This window comes from Trichomycterus rosablanca, chromosome 15 (assembly GCF_030014385.1).
Source record: "Trichomycterus rosablanca isolate fTriRos1 chromosome 15, fTriRos1.hap1, whole genome shotgun sequence".
Taxonomy (NCBI): domain Eukaryota; kingdom Metazoa; phylum Chordata; class Actinopteri; order Siluriformes; family Trichomycteridae; genus Trichomycterus; species Trichomycterus rosablanca.
Genome location: NC_086002.1, coordinates 12662501 through 12682535, shown reverse-complemented (window position 1 = coordinate 12682535; position 20035 = coordinate 12662501). Strand labels below are relative to the sequence as shown.

Here is a 20035-nt window from a genome sequence, read left to right as displayed (position 1 = left end):
ACTGCAGTGCTGAGAATGATCCACCACCTAAATAATACCTGCTATGTGGGGGTCCTGTGGGGGTCCTGACCATTGAAGAACAGGGTGAAAGCAGGCTAAAAACGTATGTAGAAAACAGATGGACTACAGTCAGTAATTGTAGAACTACAAAGTGCTTCTATATGGTAAGTGGAGCTGATAAAATGGACAGTAAGTGCAGAAACAAGGAGGTGGTTTTAATGTTATGGCTGATCAGTGTGTCTATGAGAGATTATGGATGTTCTTACTAGGTTCAAGTGGGTACTCCAGATGAACAAAAACAAGTTGTTTGAAGTCTACGTATATTCCACTTAACGTTAATGCCAATTAGTTTAAATAAACATGAAAGTATGCAGCATGTGACTTTTGATTGAGTTAGTGTGTCAAAAATATTTGTTCCCAATATGACTTATTATACTATACTTATAGCATACACACACATTTACACAACAGGCCTTGCTCATTTTATTGAGAAAGCTGCATGGTGTTGATATAATTAAATATACGTAATAATCTAAAAGTTTAATTTAATGCATCATTATGTCTTGTAGTTGTTTTCAGGTGCTAGCAGATGCTAGATATTCATTTGTGTCATTTATCCTGGTACAATATGTGGACACCCAACCTATTATTATTTTTACTATTATTATTATTATTATTATTATTGTTATAGTGCTGTCTAGTTCGATTCTAGGCGATCATATGGACCATATGGTGTTCTTCAGTGAACTACTCTAATATGCCACACTTGTTCCACTTGGAACACAGCACTGTTGATACACTTCCACAGTAAGTAAGTTCACAGTGTATTAGTGGAGATTTGTTTTAGTCCCTCTTGCTTGCTGCCCTTCATACATCAATCTTTTCCTTCATTCTCTCTCTTTATTTTTTTTGTATGTATTTAGTGGTGTAAAACTGTTTGTATTGTCATATTACTTTGTGACATTCTTATAATATAATAATTTTAATAATAGAGCCATCAGACTTGAGGGAAGAAACCTGAGCACCTGGAGGAAACTTTCATGGACACAGAGAGAACATGTTAACTCCATACAGAATCTAACCCATTGCTCTCTTGCTGTGAGGCAACAATGCTACTCAATGTGCTGCCCTGGTTCACTTATTCCTTAGTCTAGTGAAGACTAGCAATCTCTCGTTTAACCCACTGATTGCAGCACACACACCAGATTGTGTTTTTGGTGTAAACTTGACTCTCCTTGAGTTAAGCAGTCCTGCTACTGGCCATGTATGGTGTGTCACTTCTATGTTACGTGGGGAAAAAAACTTTGCTCTGGTAAAATATATGGACACCCAACCTATTATTATTTTTACTATTATTATTGTTATTATTATTTTTGTTATACTGCTGTCTAGTCAGATTCTAGGCGACCATATGGACCACATGGTGTTCTTCAGTGAACTTGTTCCACTTGTGTGTTTCAGTAGTTTTGCTAGATTAAACAGTGTACTTAACTTATATATTTTTCCCTTAAACACAGCACTGTTGATACACTTCCACAGTAAGTTAGTTCACAGTGTATTTGGAAGATTTGTTTTATTCCCTCTTGCTTGCTGCCCTTCATACACCAATCCTTTCTTTCATTCTCTCTCTTTATTGCTCTCTGACTGTATCTCACTCCCCCTTCTTTACTAAGCGAACAGGAGAAAGGACTAATTCTTGTAGGTGGACACAATGCTCGCATTGTTTGACCCACCCTGTTTGTTTTGAGGCTTGTTAGCATGAAGTCCATTCATTCCAGCCTGGTGATTTCTTGAAAACAAACTAACTAATGTCTGTTATTTATAAAGATTTGCCAAGATGCAGTGTACAGAGTGAAAAAGCTGTCGTGGCGATTTGACTGACCAGTCATTGTAGTCCATTCAGACAGTAAGGCTTGTTAAAAATCTGGATAATTTAATATTATAATATGAACTATTTTTAAACTATTTTTTACTTTTACTTTGTGACATGACCTCATATAATATAAACTAATACTTATAATATAATAATTTTAAAAATAGAGCAATTTAGTAGCTCCAACTGACCTGACATGTATGACCTGCATGTCTTTGGACTTGTGGGAAGAAACCAGAGCACCTGGAGGAAACCCTTACAGACACAGAGAGAACATGCAAACTCCATACAGAATCTAACCCAGCCCTCTCACTTATCCCTTAGTTTAGTGAAACTAGCAATCTCTCGTTTAACCCACTGATTGCAGCACACACACCAGATTGTGTTTTTGGTGTAAACTTGACTCTCCCTGAGTTAAGCAGTCCTGCTACTGGCCATGTATGGTGTGTCACTGCTACGTTACGTGGGATAAAAGCTTGTGTTTTTGCAAAGGTTGCCATTGTTTTAAAATATTGTTAAAGTAAGCTACCTACATCAGGCCTACCAGATGGCATGTCCTGTTTTCAGTAAAACATTTCCTGTCAGTAGGCTGCACTGTGTATTGCCTTCAGTCAAACTGTTGTTTTTTTCCTGAGGAAAAAAATATTTTGTTCTTCTAATGTGTAGAAATAACCGTGGCTATACAGTTAACAGGGTTAGTTAAAAAATCCACATGGAAAACTAAGTTCCTAACTAAATTAGATACGTTTTTCACTTGGAGATTTGCCAAGTGCCCTGTCCAGGGTATTCCTGCCTTGTGCCCAGTGTTTCCTCACTCAGTACACACCGATCAGCCATAACATTAAAACCACCTCCTTGTTTCTACACTCACTGTCCATTTTATCAGTTTCACTTACCATATAGAAGCACTTTGTAGTTCTACAATTACTGACTGTAGTCCACCAGTTTCTCTACATACATTTTTAACCTCATTTTACTCTGTTCTTCAATGGACAGGACCCCCACAGGAGCACTACAGAGTAGGTATTATTTGGGTGGTGGATCATTCTCAGCACTGCAGTGACACTGACATGGTGGTGGTGTGTTAGTGTGTGTTGTGCTGGTATGAGTGGATCAGACACAGCAGCACTGCTGGACTTTTTAAATACCGTGTCCACTCACTGTCCACTCTATTAGACACTCCTACTTAGTTGGTCCACCTTGTAGATGTAAAGTCAGAGACGATCGCTCATCTATTGCTGCTGTTTGAGTTGGTCATCTTCTACACCTTTATCAGTGGTCACAGGACGCTGCCCACAGGGCGCTGTTGGCTGGATATATTTTTGGTTGGTGGACTATTCTCAGTCCAGCAGTGACAGTGAGGTGTTTAAAAACTCCAGCAGCATTGCTGTGTCTGATCCTCATACCAGTACAACACACACTAACACACCACCACCATGTCAGTGTCACTGCAGTGCTGAGAATGATCCACCACCTAAATAATACCTACTCTGTAGTGGTCCTGGGAGAGTCCTGACCATTGAAGAACAGCATGAAAGGGGGCTAACAAAGCATGCAGAGAAACAAATGGACTACAGTCAGTAATTGTAGTACTACAAAGTGCTTACATTTACTTTTACATTTTCAGCATTTAGCAGACGCTTTTTATCCAAAGCGACTTACAGTACTGTGACAGTATACAGCCTGAGCAGTTGAGGGTTAACGACCTTGCTCAAGTGCCCAACAGTAGCAACCTGGCAGTGGTGGGGCTTGAACCAGCAACCTTTCGATTACTAGTCCAGTACCTTAACCGCTAGGCTACAACTGCCCATTATTGTCATGTTTTTATCACTGCTTTATCCTGGTCGAGGTCACAGTAATCACTGGAATCATTGGGTGCAGTAACGCACCCCAAACAGAATGCCAATCCATCACAATATCTCACAACATCTCTGCCCAACTGGACTATAGCATTGCTGGGGATTCGAATTGGGGATCCCAGCCGTAGTAAGACAGCAAGTGTAGACAGTAAGTGCTTCTATATGGTAAGTTGAGCATATAAAATGGACAGTGAGTGTAGAAACAAGGAGGTGGTTTTAATGATGAGTGTAAAGTGGTTGTTGGAAATGAAATGCAAATAATATTATGAATATACCTGCAGTTTTTGAGTGACTGTTATTAACTTATTTGGGCGGCACGGTGGCTAAGTGGGTAGCCCTGTCGCCTCACAGCAAGAAGGTCCTGGGTTCGATCCCCAAATGGGGTGGTCCGGGTCCTTTCTGTGTGGAGTTTGCATGTTCTCCCCGTGTCCGCGTGGGTTTCCTCCGGGTGCTCCGGTTTCCTCCCACAGTCCAAAGACATGCAAGTGAGGTGGATTGGAGACACTCAGTTGTCCATGACTGTGTTTGATATAAACTTGTCAAATATGAACCTTGATATGAACCTTGTGTAATGAGTAACAACCGTTCCTGTCATGAATGTACCTAAAAGTATAAAACATGACGTTTAAACCCTAATAAACAAATAAACAAATTAACTTATTTTTGTGAATGTGACTTGAGAACTGTGCACCAGTGCTGTGGCTTGATCTCCTCTAGGAGGTTGTACAGGTAGGTGAAAGGGGTGGGGATGTACCGGGGTGGAGCTGTGTACGCAGTGTGGAGTTTAAGAGAGTCTTGGTGAAGGTCTTCAGTTCTCCTTCCTTTAACAACGCCACACCACACCAACCTCCTCCGTTACTTCAGCCACTGTTTGCACTGCCCGGTTTAAGACGGAGACAGAGAAGAGCTAAAGTATTGGGATATCACTGTGAGTTGATCCCGACTCAGCATGGCGCTGTACCGGACTGTACTTCTGTCTCTGTTGTGTTTATTGGAGTGTGCAGTAATTTCCGCTTTTAACCTGGATACGGCCAATGTGATCAAGAAAACTGGAGATCCCGAAAGCTTGTTCGGTTTCTCACTCGCCATGCACCGACAACTCGTTCCTAACGACAAACGAATGTAAGTGCGTGTTTTATACGTCATATATAGGTGTATATTTTGCGTAAAATTAAACAGGTAAAGGGGCATGTTTGTGGAACTTGAGTTCATCCTGAAAAACTTACCATATAGAAGCACTTTGTAGTTCTACAATTACTGAGTGTAGTCCATCTGTTTCTCTACATACTTTTTAACCTGCTTTCACCCTGTTCTTCAATGGTCAGGACCCCCCACAGGACCACTACAGAGCAGGTATTATTTAGGTGGTGGATCATTCTCAGGACTGCAGTGACACTAACATGGTGGTGGTGTGTTAGTGTGTGTTGTGCTGGTATGAGTGGATCAGAGTTTTTAAATACCGTGCCCACTCACTGTCCACTCTATTAGACGCTCCCACCTAGTCGGTCCACCTTGTAGATGTAAAGTCAGAGACGATCGCTCATCTATTGCTGCTGTTTGAGAGTCGGTCATCTTCTAGACCTTCATCGGTGGTCACAGGACGCTGCCTACGGGGCGCTGTCGGCTGGATGTTTGTGGTCGGTGGATTATTCTCAGTCCAGCAGTGACAGTGAGGTGTTTAAAAACTCCAGCAGCGCTGCTGTGTCTGATTCTTTCATACCAGCACAACACACACTAACACACCACCACCATGTCAGTGTCACTGCAGTGCTGAGAATGATCCACCACCCAAATAATACCTGCTCTGTAGTGGTCCTGGGTGTATAGTGTATGTGGGTTTTAGTTTTATAAAAGTTCAATAGCAATCAACATTTATGAAAGTGTCATTCTAAAGGTTGTGTGTATTTAGTTTTGTAAATTAAATGTAGCGATGGCTGTGCTTAGTAACGTGGCAATGCTTTATAAAATCAGTCAGGTGAACGCCTAATGTTATGACGTCACAACACAGTGTTCCGTGCAGTTTTATTTATTTATCTATTTTTTAATGACGCCACACATTATTTTGCCACTAGAAGCTGTGCAAACGGTTTTAATCGTTACTTCTGTCTCAGCTTCATTATATGTGCTGATTTATGTTATTTTGACCAGTGAAATAAAACAAAAAAAATCATTAATTTAGTATGGCACTTCACAAACTTCATCACACACATCTGGCATTTAAAGTAGCCTATCCACCTACAGGCATGTTTTTTTGTGAGAAAACCAGAATATCCACAGAACACCCACAGACAACACAGTACTGTGTCAGTCTCAAGACTCCAAAGTTGTACCCAACGCAAACTATTAGGTGTACCATTATGCCACCCAAAAACCATACAGTGCAGCTTAAATTTGAACCTCCTATTCCAACAATTCCTCCCCTACTACTATTTTTTGTATTATTTACAAATGTTCCTTAGAATTGGATTGAAGCAAGGTCTAAAACTTAATTGCTTATGTTGTATCCTGTCTGATTTGTAAGTCACAAGTAGGATCAAACCATCAGCCCAAAGTGTAAATATTGATTGTACAGATTTCCATAATATGATTCAGGTGTCCTGTTTCTGATTTGATAGCAAATACAAATTAAGCCAAAGACATTGATACTTATTGCAGTGTATTTAGCCGTCATTTATTAATGCTTTCATCCTATTTTACTTGATGTCTGCCAGTTATGTATGTATATTTCACTGTATCAGGATGCATCTAGTTAAAAACTGTAATTTCGATATTAAATATTCAATAAGTGAATAAATGTAAATATGACAGTTATGAATAACTAGAATTATACCATGGCCGCACAAGTTCTTGTTTCTGATTGGCTGGCAGGTGCGTAAAATTCTATATAAAGTGACAGCTTTATATATGTGAAGTTTAATAACAGTTCTAATTCCCAAGCCTGAACTGTTAAAATGTTGACATGTATTAATAATAGTGACTATATATGCTTAATATAAAGTAATACATGCTTTATCTGTGTTTACATTATGCTATTGCAATGTTAAACAAAAAAGCAAAAAAAAATCCTAAATGTCATAATTATTAATATACCTGTAAATATACACATATTTTTTCAGGTATTTCTTTGTTTTTGATTTAATAGATTAATTTAACAAAAGGAGTCATTTTGGTTGCAATGTATTAACAACAAAAGCAGCTTAAACCGGGAAGATTATATGTAATTTAGCAGCCATCATGTAGGTTCCTTTGTGGTTAAGGGACTCAAAAGCAAAACATCACTTTTTTGCTTAATGACCAGCATTGTGAGGTCAAGAATTATAACTCTTTTACTTTGCAACCCCTTATTTCTTCCCGGTCCACATTTAAAATGACAAGGTGAACTGATAATTTCCTTCAGTGTTCCAAATGTTATACACGTGTTGCGAATGTTATACACGTGTGAAGATTTGAAGCAGTGTGGTTGTGTATGAGTCAGTTATGATTCATTCCCTAAATTCTCCTTACTTGCCAACGTTCATGCCAGACAGACAACCGGATAGAGAGAGCCAGAGCTAAGCTGCTGTTTTTCCGAGATAGAAATAGAATGTATATGTGAAAATGAGAGTGTGGGAGTGGTGGGGTGGATCATGTATTTGCAGCTTTGTGGAGTCCAAATGTCCTCATTATTAAATAATTACAGGAGATGTTTGTTATATGTTTGGTTAATGGAAATGTTATTTTATATTTGAAGAATTAAGGGTGCAGGAAGTCTTTTGTATCCAATAATCTAAAGAACTTGTGAATAAGTGAAAGTTGAGAAGCGATCAGTTGATAATTGATGATCAGTGTTATTTAGGTAGTACCTAAGATTGTGATGATTTATTATTATTATTGGATTAGAATTATGATAGTTTAGGTGTTGCATAATTTAGTAATGTACCCACAAAATGGTTATAAAAACGAGTGTGTGTGTGTGTGTCAAGTAAAGACTGTAAAATTGTAATTGTATGCTTGAGGAAAAGAGTGAAAGTGTGAGTGGAAGTGAATGAAAGGGAGACTGTGGGAAGTGTCTATATGTTCAAGTCTTTATAACCACACCCTATCCACTACAACCAAGCACTTGTTGAACAATAACTTGTCACAATATGGGTGCAATATGATGGCAAGCTATTGGTTTCTTTATGATTTTGTTTTTTCAACTTAGATTTTTATGTTGTTATAAATGTTATGTTGACTAATATAAGACAGACTATCTTAAAACATTCATTGTCCTCTTGTTGACCTTTTTTTAAACTTGGTCATGGAGAGTTGACTTTCCTTTTATCAGTATTCCCCTTTATTCATCTAAATCAGTATTGCATTATAGATCAACTTAGCCATAATGTGCAGTCCTGGGCATTTGTAATATTAACTGCTACTAAAATAATATCATTATGCATTTGGTTTAATAGTTTGGGGTCATTCCAGCATAACGAGTGGTCCCCACCTGACCATCTCAGAATCTCATGGAATTTGATCCATATGTAAAGGGGACCCAATATTAGACAAATCCAGCATATTTTGCCATTTTGTCAACTAGTTCCAGATTTGTAGCATTTCCCATGACCCTAATCCAAAACGCAACTTTGCGAAAATGCATGATATACGACATTGTCAGGCTAGTATCTCTGGAAAAGAAGCACTTCAGGGCTGAAATTTATTTCCGTATATTTGTTTATTCTGTATATTTAGCTCCAAGTGTAGGTAAGTCTATATATTGTACTTGTTTGTCATCTGCTCTTAAGTCCAAAAAAATCCATCTGCAATAAGTTTGCAGTTTGTACCAGGTTGGACAGCCTCAGGTAGGAAGATGTCCAAGAAAAAAGTCACTTTACGCTCTTTACAGTATAATTTGGGCACAATGTTGATCTAGAAGTTAATTTATTGACTGGTGGTTATGATTATATAATCGCTATCAAGGCATCTGTATATCACAAGCATACATCTTTTACTCTGAGATGTTATATCATGATGCATTTCATGTCTGTTTTGTGTTAATTAGTTAATAATTGTACAGTACATGCTTTTACATTAGATCTAATATGGCCTGAATTAATTAAAAATGGTCTATTTTATCCATCCTAGTCTTATGTGTTTAAAAATTTACATAGAATCCACACTAAACTGATGTACATGTAGTTGTAATGTTGTACAGATGTTTTTTGAGTTTAAAACACACACACACACACACACACACACACACACACACACACACACACACACACAAACACACACACACACACACACACACACACACACCTCCACCTCCACCTCCATGTCAATTTAGAGTGTGGCAGTGATATCAGTGTGGACTTTGGATTATGTGTACATGCACATATCCACTCCCAGATTTACCCTTAAAGAGTGTGGAAATGTTCAAAGGTAACTGATTAACAGTTCAGCAATTGTTCTGTTCTGCCTAAAACATATTTGTAAAGTCCCACAAGTGTATTAACCATGTACATTAGCTGGTACAGAGTACCCACAGTGCACTTGAATGTGTTAAAAAGGGATTTTCTCCTTATGTCCTGCAGAGTTTAGTACAAATGGGAGATGCGTGACTTTGTGTGTGTTAGTACTGTGTATAGTAATCTGATACAATGTGTTGTGTGGTAGAAACGACTCAATGTCAACTTTACCTTGAGTGTGTTTGTTTAGACTATTAAGTTCATTATGTTTGTGCATGCATTAAAGCAGTTTTTAAGTGTCAGTGCATGCCTGGGTGCAAGATCTTTGGTCCTCCTGAAACAGAGGTGTAGGGTTCACTTCGGGTAAGCTTGTATGTAGTCTCTTATCTACTTCCAATACTGGGCATCTTGCAGTCTCAAAGTTCCAAACTTGAATCTTGTCAGTGTAAAACTCTGGAACTGCAAGACTACTCGCAGATGCCTAAATTTGTCGTAAAGCTGGTGGGAACAGAGGCGTATTAGGGATGGAATGTTTGAATGATATAAACCATTCTTAAAGCCTGAAGACCCAAACAGTGGATATATTATTCTGTAGAAACACTATCCATATGGTCACCAGAGGTCGGAATTGACTGGACGGTGCATAAGGACTATAAAAGGGAATTCCATCATACCATTTGGTTCCGCCTTCATAAGGCAGTAAAGTGACTTAGTCTCAAATTACACACTGTTGTACTAAACAATGTATTATTAGTGCATAACAGTATAGCTGTTAGTATATTTGGAGGATCATTTAAATCACAAGCACTGTACCTGCGGTCACTCATGGTGGTGGTAGTATTATGCTTCAGGAATGTTTTGCTACCTGTTAAATCAGTGCTTTGTGTAATGTTAACAGAAAAATGAACAAATGATCTCAAATGTTATAATTCTTGGACAGAGGACGATGGAAAAAAAACAGTATAAACTCAAGCTTAGATTAAGCTTTTGGATTAGGGTCTTATCTACACTGTACAGAAAGTCAAGACTGTGCCAAAAGAACCCGAAAGCAATAGAAATTCTTGATGTTAGACATCAACAAGCTTCTGGCAGAACCCTGGTTGAATTTTATCAAAAGTGGCTGATTGAGGTGAAAAAGAGCTAAAGAAGGAAAACATGATTACATATTAAGTATGCTGTATGTACACTGATCAGCCATGTTCATTTTATCAGCTCCACTTACCATATTACCTATTTCTTTCACCCTGTTCTTCAATGGTCAGGACCCCACAGGACCACCATAGAGCAGGTGTTATTTAGGTGGTGAATCGTATTCAGCACTGCGGTGACAATGTGTGTTGTGCTGATATGAGTGGATCAGACACAGCAGCGCTGCTGGAGTTTTTAAATTACCGTGTCCACTCACTGTCCACTCTATTAGACACTCCTACCTAGTTGGTCCACCTTGTAGATGTAAAGTCCACCTTCTAGATTCTCAGTCCAGCAGTGACAGTGAGGTGTTTAAAAACTCCATCAGCATTGCTGTGTCTTATCCGCTCATACCAGCACAACGCACATTAACACACCACCACCATGTCAGTGTCACTGCAGTGCTGAGAATGACCCACCACCCAAATAATACCTGCTCTGTAGTGGTCCTGGGAGAGTCCTGACCATTGAAGAACAGCATGAAAGGGGCTAACAAAGCTTGCAGAGAAACAGATGGACTACAGTCAGTAATTGTAGCACTACAAAGTGCTCCTGTAACATAAGTGGAGCTGATAAAATGGACAGTGTGTGTAGAAACAAGGAGGTGGTTTTAATGTTATGGCTGAGCAGTGTACAAGTTACAAGACAATATTCCTTTGAGGTGTATGTTACTTTATAACACTTGCATTGTCGTTTAATAACAGTTTTTTCTTTGTAGATGTTAACTTGTGGCTTTTTGGCATTCAAGGTGTGTATGTATCATTTGAGTAAGAATTTGCTCGACTCATATCCTTGTCTGCAGTGTACAGACTTGTTTAGTGAACATGAAAAATGCCTGTCAGTTACAAAAGCGTTCCCTACAGGTGTGTGTGTGTGTGTGTGTGTGTGTGTGTGTGTGTGTGTGTGTGTGTGTGTGTGTGTGTGATTCACATAGCTTCAGGGCAGGGCAGGGCAGGACAAGGCTTTGTTGGGTGTTTATGGGCTTGGAGGTTGGGGGTGTAAAGTGTAGCATTCCTTTTCTTGTCACGGCTAGTAAAAGCGACCTGTCTGTCTGTCAAAACGTACGTGTTTGTGTGTGTAAATTTTTAAATGCACCAACAGTACATCCATGTGTCTGGTTAATTCTAAATACAAGTGTTAATCACATGAAATCAAAGCCCTTTAGCATTTCCTTTCTTTATCTCTTTTTATCTCTCTCTCTCTCTCTCTCTCACACACACACACACACACACACACACACAGCTTAAAGACAGTGTCACCAAATACCTCTCTTTGATTTTCCTACTTCAGAGCTATGCCGAACTAAGAGGAAAAAAATGAACACTGACTGCTTTGGCCACTGCAGCTGTTCATAGGTCTATGTGACTTTTCAAATCTTGCATTTGATCAGTCTTAGAAGACATTGTCTATATAAACTGGAGCCAATCAATATACAGTATAGGTTTGCCGATGATGGTAGGTGATTTAAGGTCATAATCATTATGGTTTGATTTGGGTATAAAAGTTTACAGCTTCACGTAGTAACACATGCAGATCAAAGCATCAGAAGCAGAATATTGCCTATAGTTCAGGGTGTCTGACAATTTCCTTTCTTTGTTTCAAGTGGTGTCCGCTGTAAATGAGGATTTGTTTGTTTGTTGGTTTATTAGGATTTTAACGTCATGTTTTACACTTTGATTACATTCATGACAGGACAGGTAGTTACTCATTACACAAGGTTCATCAGTTCACAAGGTTATATCGAACACAGTCATGGACAATTTAGTGTCTTCAGTTCACCTCACTTGCATGTCTTTGGACTGTGGGAGGAAACCGGAGCACCCGGAGGAAACCCACGCAGACACGGGGAGAACATGCACACAGAAATGATCCGAACCATCCCACCTGGGGATCGAACCCAGGACCTTCTTGCTGTGAGACGACAGTGCTGCCCACCAAGCCACCGTGCCGCCCCTGTAAGTGAGGATATATCTGCTCCTATTTACTAACTTTATTATTAGCCACTACAGAGTGCATCTCTTACATGTGCAGGTGTGTATCGGATATGAATAAAGCATCTGTTGGTGTTTCCTGAGCACAGACTCAAAAATAATAAACAGTGCTCATTTGCTAAATTGGCTTTGCATTACAAAAGAACAATGCAGTCATGCCTAAATCTCCAAATCATACATAAGCTGGCTCATATCCCACTGTGCAGTGGGCCTATTCTGTGTGGAAACAGGCTCCTCATCCTTCCTCTGATTCTCTGAGCATCCTGTTCAGGAGTTCTCAGTGGGTTTAAGGTACGCTACATGGCTATAAGGATCAAAGACTGATTAAGAATACGTCACTTAGAGTGATATCAGTATAATACAACAAACTTGAAAGCTTATCATTTTTTATAGTAGGTTTTATACACCTCTTATCAGTGGGTGTGGCTGCAACATCTGAATATCTGTGGACATAAAGTGTATCTGTAAGCTGCTGTGTCTAAGGAACCTTAAAAATTGTATTCTAGTAGACTGAAATACATTTAAATTAGTATTTTAAAAACTTTGGCATTTAGGCAATTGCCTCATCTGACACAATGACTGAGAGGATTAAATCATGATGCTTTTGTTTCAGTTAGCTGATACAGACATTGCGATGTTACAGTTAAGAAGCTCCATTAAAAATAACAAAAATAAATTAAAAAATTTTGACTCTAAAATAATATTTTAAAAACTAGTATCCAAAGACCATCTAAAAGTGTTTTTTTTATATTTGATATGTGCTTTTTTACCATTTGCTTGTAAACATTTACATCGTTAGTTTAAATTGTTTGTTACTGTGAAACTGCATATTTTAAAGAAGGCAAAGTTGTAAAAATCACCATAGCAGCCCTAGACTTAACTGGCTTACTGTGATCATACTATTCAACCCAAAACTAATTGTTATTGTCATAAATAAATGTATTTTTTCCAGATTCCCAAAAGTTATATCCTTTAGATGAACTATTCAGTAAAATACCTGGACAAAAGATCAAAACTAAGGATCTTTTGGTCAGAACTTAAGCATCCTAGGATTAAAAACACACATCCAGCCTTTTAATTATTTTGCCCTCATTAAGTAACTTTGGATTTTTTATATCAGAATTTATTTCCCTGGGATTTCCTTGCATACAGGAACTTCTATTCAATTACAAGGCTAAGTAGGAAATGGAAAGTTGGAGGTTAGGGAAATCACAAAGTTGTGGTGTACATGACCATACAAGGCTATTGACCTTTATTGTTGTCATCTGACCAGTTGACTGGATTTTGATTGCTGCATTGCTTAGCTGGATCTTTTCAAAGTGAGGAAACTATGCACTGTTGATAAGTAATCTTCTTAACAGTGTTTTCTTCCAATCTGATTGTGTCCAATTATCCGATCACAGCTCACCTCTTTTGTTGCAGACCTTTACTCCTAAACAAGGAGGAGCATAGCTAACACACACAGTTCACACAGTGGTCTGTATTGACCAGTGGTCCTAGGGTTGCCAACCGTCCCGTAAAATATGGAATCGTTCCTTATTTGGAAACTAAACGTAGTGTTCCGTGTTGAACTGATACGGGACGTGCTTTGTTCTGTATTTTTTTCAATGGGAGAGAAATGCTGCAGATTAGACTGAGACAGGGCGATGTGTATGAAACAGAAGGAAACTGCTGCTACCGTGGGAATTAGAAAGCGTTTGGTTATTATTTTAAGTAGTATTCATTTTTAGTGTTAGTGGCGCAGTGTGTGTGCAGACATATCAGCATAACAACCTGTTTGCTACTTTGTTGTTTAAGTAACGCAGTGGGCAGAGCACATCGCGCATATTTCGCCCTAGGTTCGAATCCGGCTTAGGGCGAAATTAAGGTAACACGAGCAAGGCCGGTGCTATGGGGGCACTGGGGTGGGCATTGCCCCCCTCCAGATTTTCTCACTGTCCCCCTAAGCAACGCAGTCCAGAACTGGGGCTGCATGTCAGTGTAAAGATGCATTATGTAAAAATGTTGTTTGCACCACTGAGAAAACATGTTACACAATGTTTTTTATGCATGTTGTTTTGCCTAAAATATGGTTCTGATTTATTATTATAAAGAAAGAAAATAATAAATGTTAAACAGCCGCTATCTCTCAGGTAAAAACCCGCCAACCCAGGTTTTTTTTTATTTCCAGTTCTGAAAGTTGGCAACCCTAAGTGGTCCCCAAGCTTCATTCATGTAGGATTAGCTTTACACTTTTTTTTTTTAGTACATTAAGAGAAAAGAACAACTGGCCTTATATATGTCACGTGGGAGAAAGGAGGACTCAAACGCAGAGATAATAAAACTTAAAGATCTTTATTTTTTATTTAATAAACAGAAATAAAACAGGAAAACAAAAAACCCAAACTAAAAAACCCGATCGGAACCTCCGACGGAAGCTGCCGGTGAAACCGACAGAAAAAAGGCAATAAGGAAAACTAAAAGAGAGCGGACACGAACCCCGGTCTTTTGGGTGGAAACCGGGGACTTAAATACCGCGCCAACCAGGCACGGAATGAAGTTACGCGTGAGCGCAGAAAGCGCTACTGAAATCGGCAGCGGAAGCTACAAGCTCCGCTGAGCGTTGACCCCAGCACAGCGGTAGGCTGGCGGGGGAAGTGATGCGGAGCGCACGGCTTACGGTCGCGGTGACAGGGGCACTCCGATCTAAAAAGGGGAAAAAGAGACAAGCACAGTTAGGAAGCTCCACTCGCGGATTCGAACCGGGGTTGGTGGCAGACCGGCCAAGCGCTTAACAAAGTCGCCACCCAGCGGTTACCGAATCCAAATATAATGTTCACTATGAGATACTGCAGCAAGGTAACACCAGCGCCACACAGTGGTCCGGTGCGCACCCGCTAAGCTAATGGCTAACGAAACAACAATAGGCAGTTCAAAGACTGCACGGCATCGCACCACCCTATTTCAATGAAGACGAAAGAAAAACCTCAATACCTCAAACCTTGCGGTTTCTACATGCCCGAATGGCCTTATGCCACCAGGGCTACCACCTAAGGCTACGAAAACGGCGTGGGCGAGCTACCACCGGCAACAGGAAACAAACAAAAGGTGCGACACCCGCCACTGTGTGATGCTGGCTTAAATAGTCATCACCACAGCTGCGGGTGATCAGCCCTAATTGGTGACCCACTACTTATGGCCTTGTTTACTGAGCTCTGTAAGACCTGTTTCGCTGGGAACCCGGGGCACGTTCACCAGCTACTACAGGCTTCGTTATAGAACCCCCTCCTCTAGGGACAGCTCCTGAGGTCCCAAGACCCGCAGCTCGGTTCCGTCGGAACTCGCGGATCAGTTCCGGGTCCAGGATCTGGCGAGCCGGTACCCATGAACGTTCCTCAGGGCCGTAACCCTCCCAATCCACCAGGTATTGGGTGCTACCCTGAACCTTCCTGCTATCCAGCAGTCGGCGAACCGTGAAGGCAGGGGCACCCTGGATGATACGAGGGGCGGGGGGTTTGGGAGGGGGTAAGACTCCCCCGCACATAAATGGTCGGAGATGGGAGACATGGAAGGTTGGATGCACTTTCATGTGGGGAGGAAGCTCCAACCTATACGTCACCGGGTTTATCCGCTTTACCACCTTGAATGGACCAATGTACTTGGGTGCCAACTTGTGTGGGGCACCTCGAACGGGGAGATCCCTCGTCGAGACAAGTACTCTTTGGCCAGGCCGGAAGGTAAGAGCCGGCTGCCGCCTGCGGTCAGCCTTGCGCTTCATGGAGCGCTGGGTGGCTACAAGGGCCTGCCTAGCTTTCCGCCAGGCGGCGCGGCAGCGGCGGACATGAAGCTGTACAGACGGGACCGCTACCTGCTGCTCCTGCTCAGGAAAGAGCGGCGGAGGGTACCCGAACTGAGCTTCAAACGGTGACATGCCAATCGCCGAATGATGCAGGGTATTGTGAGCAAACTCTGCCCACATCAGCTTATCCGACCACGTGGTCGGATTCCCTGCCGTCAGGCACCTGAGCATCTTGCTCAGATCCTGGATCAGCCTCTCCGACTGCCCGTTGGACTCCGGGTGATACCCGGAGGATAAGCTGACCGTAGCGCCAATAAGTTGGCAAAAGGCCCGCCAGCACTGGCTTACAAACTGCGGGCCCCGATCTGACACAATGTCTGATGGGACCCCATGCGCTCTCACCACATGTTGCAGAATGATTTGCGCGGTACCCATGGCGGATGGCAGCTTGGGCAGCGGAACAAAGAGGCAAGACTTGGTGAACCGGTCGACAATTACCAATACAGCCGTGAACCCTCTGGACTTTGGCAAGCCTGTCACAAAGTCCAGGGAGATGTGGGACCACGGTCTAGCAGGTATTGGTAACGGATGAAGAAGGCCCCTTGGGCGTTCTCTGGGGCTCTTGTTCAGAGCACACACAGAGCAGGTACGAACAAGATCACGTACCTCATTCTCCATCCCCGGCCACCAAAATCTTCGGCGCAACAAAACCAGGGACTTAGTCACGCCTGGGTGCGCCGCAAACGGGGAAGCATGAGCCCATTCAAAAACCTGACGCCGTACGGATGAAGGTACGTACAGTCTGTCAGGAGGTCCCCCATCGGGGTCGGGTTCGGCCCTTTGGGCGTCCCGAATGACCTTAGAAATGCCCCAGGTGACTGGGGCCGCTATCTGGGTCGAGGGGATCACGGGATCAGGTCCGGTCTCCGACCTAGTCGGCTCCCACTGTCTAGACAGGGCATCCGGTTTAATGTTTTTGGATCCCGGTCTGTATGACAGTGTAAAGTGGAACCTTCCGAAAAATAAGGACCACCGGGCCTGACGAGAGTTCATCCTCTTTACTTGTTGGATGAACGACAGATTCTTGTGATCCGTCCAAACAAGAAAGGGATGTTTGGCCCCCTCGAGCCAGTGTCGCCACTCCTCTAATGCCAATTTAATGGCCAAGAGTTCCTTGTCTCCAACCGGGTAATTCCGCTCGGCTGGAGTCAAGCGGTGCGAGAAGAAGGCACACGGATGCAACTTCTTCCCTGGCCCCACTCTCTGGGACAGCACTGCCCCTACTCCGACCTCAGAGGCATCCACTTCGACCACGAAGGATTCCTCTGGGTCAGGTAACTGCAAGACAGGTGCAGTTGTTAAGAGAGCTTTGAGCTTATCAAAAGCTTGTTGGGCCTGCACCGACCATTTGAAAGCGCCCTTACCTGTAAGGGCCGTCATTGGAGCAGCGATCGAGCTGAAGTTCTTAATAAAACGCCGAAAAAAATTTGCAAAGCCCAAAAATCTTTGCAGTTGGCGTAAAGAACCTGGAGTTGGCCACTTCTCCACAGCAGATACTTTAGCCGTGTCCATGCGCAGGGTGCCCTGAGAAACCACGAACCCCAGGAATGAAACCATGGGGGAGTGAAAGACGGACTTCTCCAACTTGACAAACAAATGATTGTTGAGCAGGAGCTGGAGAACTCGTCGGACATGCCCTATGTGTTCGTCGATGGACCGACTAAAGATAAGAATGTCGTCTAAGTAAACATAGACGAATTTACCAAGAGTCTCCCGCAAGACCTCATTGATAAATCTCTGGAAGACTGCGGGGGCATTCATTAACCCAAATGGCATCACCAGATACTCATAGTGGCCAGTGGGCGTAATGAACGCAGTCTTCCATTCATCCCCCTGCCTGATCCGGATCAAATTATACGCGCTGCGAAGATCGAGCTTTGAAAAAACAGATGCTCGCTGAAGGGCTTCGAAAGCCGTGGCCATCAGCGGCAGCGGGTATCGATCCTTGATCGTTAAGGCATTTAGACCGCGGTAGTCGACACAGGGGCGCAGGGTGCCGTCCTTCTTACTTACAAAAAAGAACCCTGCCCCAGCTGGGGAGGACGAAGGACGGATGAACCCCTGTTTGAGGGCCTCACGCACATACTCCTCCATAGCGACCTTCTCTGGGCCGGAGAGCGAGAAAAGGCGCCCTCTAGGGGGAGTAGAGCCAGGCAACAAGTTGATGGCGCAGTCGAACGGTCTATGGGGGGGCAAGTCCTGCGCCCGGGACTTGCTAAAAACCTCCCGTAAATCATGGTACACAGGAGGAACTGTGGTCAGATCCGGGGTCTCCATTCTGAGTACTGGCGGAGTGTGCCTCGTGCCAGCCTGAAGCAGGCACGAATCCTGGCACCGTGTTCCCCAGATGAAGATTGACCCGGTGACCCAGTCGATCTGGGGGTTGTGTCTTTGCAACCACGAGTGACCCAAGACCACCTGGAGGTGAGGAACGTGAGTCACTAAAAAGGTGATCCGTTCCTCGTGGTCATCTAGGCGCAACGTTAACCATTGCGTCCGATGGGTAACCGGGCTGCCCGCTACGGCTCGACCATCCACAGCATGGACCGAGACCGGCTTGGTTAGCGGTTGGACCTCTATCCCCAGCCTGTGTACCAGATCGACATCTATAAAACTCTCCACCGCCCCCGAATCAACACATGCCCTAAGGCTTGTGCCCCCCGAACCCCAAGACAACCGGGCCGCCAGAAACAGGCCCTGAGTAGGGATGTTAATTGGGCCCTCTCTCGTGTCCCTGGCACGAGAGCGGCCTAGTTGTTTAAAGGAGGCCTAGATCGAAAGGTCGAGCCCGATGCCGGGCGGGCATCGGGTCTTGACGATCCAAGCTGCATGGGTTCGGGCTCTGGTTCGGGTGGAGGGGCAGTGGGAGTGGCTTGCGCGCGAACAAACTGAGGACAGGTGTTCCGCTCGCGCGCACGCTGGCGAAGGCGAGTGTCAATGGAGATTGCCAGCGTGTAAAAAGCCTTAAGTGTAGTGGGTGGATCCCTAGTGGCTAGCTCATCCTTAACTTTACCTGCGAGGCCACGGTGAAAAATGGCTGTAAGGGCCCCCTCGTCCCAGCCGCACTCTGCGGCTAGCGTTCGGAACTCTACCACAAAATCGGCTACCGATCGATTACCCTGGGTTATGTCGAGTAGGCGTGGCCCTGCCTCACGGCCCCCCAAAGGGTGAAAGAAGGTCTCCTTGAGAGCCTCCTTAAATGCACTTTCGGAAGAGCACTCGGGGGCGTTCTGCTCCCAGAGGGCGGTAGCCCATTCTAATGCTCTTCCGGAAAGCAAGGAGACGATGTAGGCGACTTTAGAGCGTTCAGTAGGGTAGCGAGAGGGTTGTAGCTCGAACGCCAGCGCACACTGCAGGAGAAAGCCGCGACACCTCTTAGCGTCCCCCGAAAACCTTTCGGGGGGAGGGATAGGGGTGTCGCGGACTACAGGCTCCGCAGGTTGGGCTACGGGATTAGGAGTGGGCTCCAAGGTAGGCGGGTGCCGGGTAAGTGCTGCTACCCGTTGAGCCAGCTCATTGAGGGCCACCTCATGTCTGCCCAACGCCTGCCCTTGGTGGCGTAAAGCGTCCGCGAGGGGTCGGGGCTCTGCTGGGTCCATTACTGGTCGCACCTTTCTGTCACGTGGGAGAAAGGAGGACTCAAACGCAGAGATAATAAAACTTAAAGATCTTTATTTTTTATTTAATAAACAGAAATAAAACAGGAAAACAAAAAACCCAAACTAAAAAAACCCGATCGGAACCTCCGACGGAAGCTGCCGGTGAAACCGACAGAAAAAAGGCAATAAGGAAAACTAAAAGAGAGCGGACACGAACCCCGGTCTTTTGGGTGGAAACCGGGGACTTAAATACCGCGCCAA

At 43.2% G+C, this 20035-nt stretch overlaps 1 protein-coding gene across 2 annotated transcripts in view; it reads left to right on the top strand.

The window, feature by feature from the left end:
• The first annotated feature begins 4591 nt into the window (after nucleotides 1-4591).
• The window catches only part of itga6b (integrin, alpha 6b), a 60342-nt gene continuing 44898 nt past the window's right edge, over nucleotides 4592-20035 (top strand). For both annotated transcript variants that reach the window (XM_063009304.1, XM_063009303.1), the window contains exon 1: nucleotides 4592-4854. In XM_063009304.1, coding sequence (XP_062865374.1) covers nucleotides 4682-4854 — 173 coding nt within the window. In that variant the 5' untranslated portion in view covers nucleotides 4592-4681. The remainder of the gene's footprint in view (nucleotides 4855-20035) is intronic.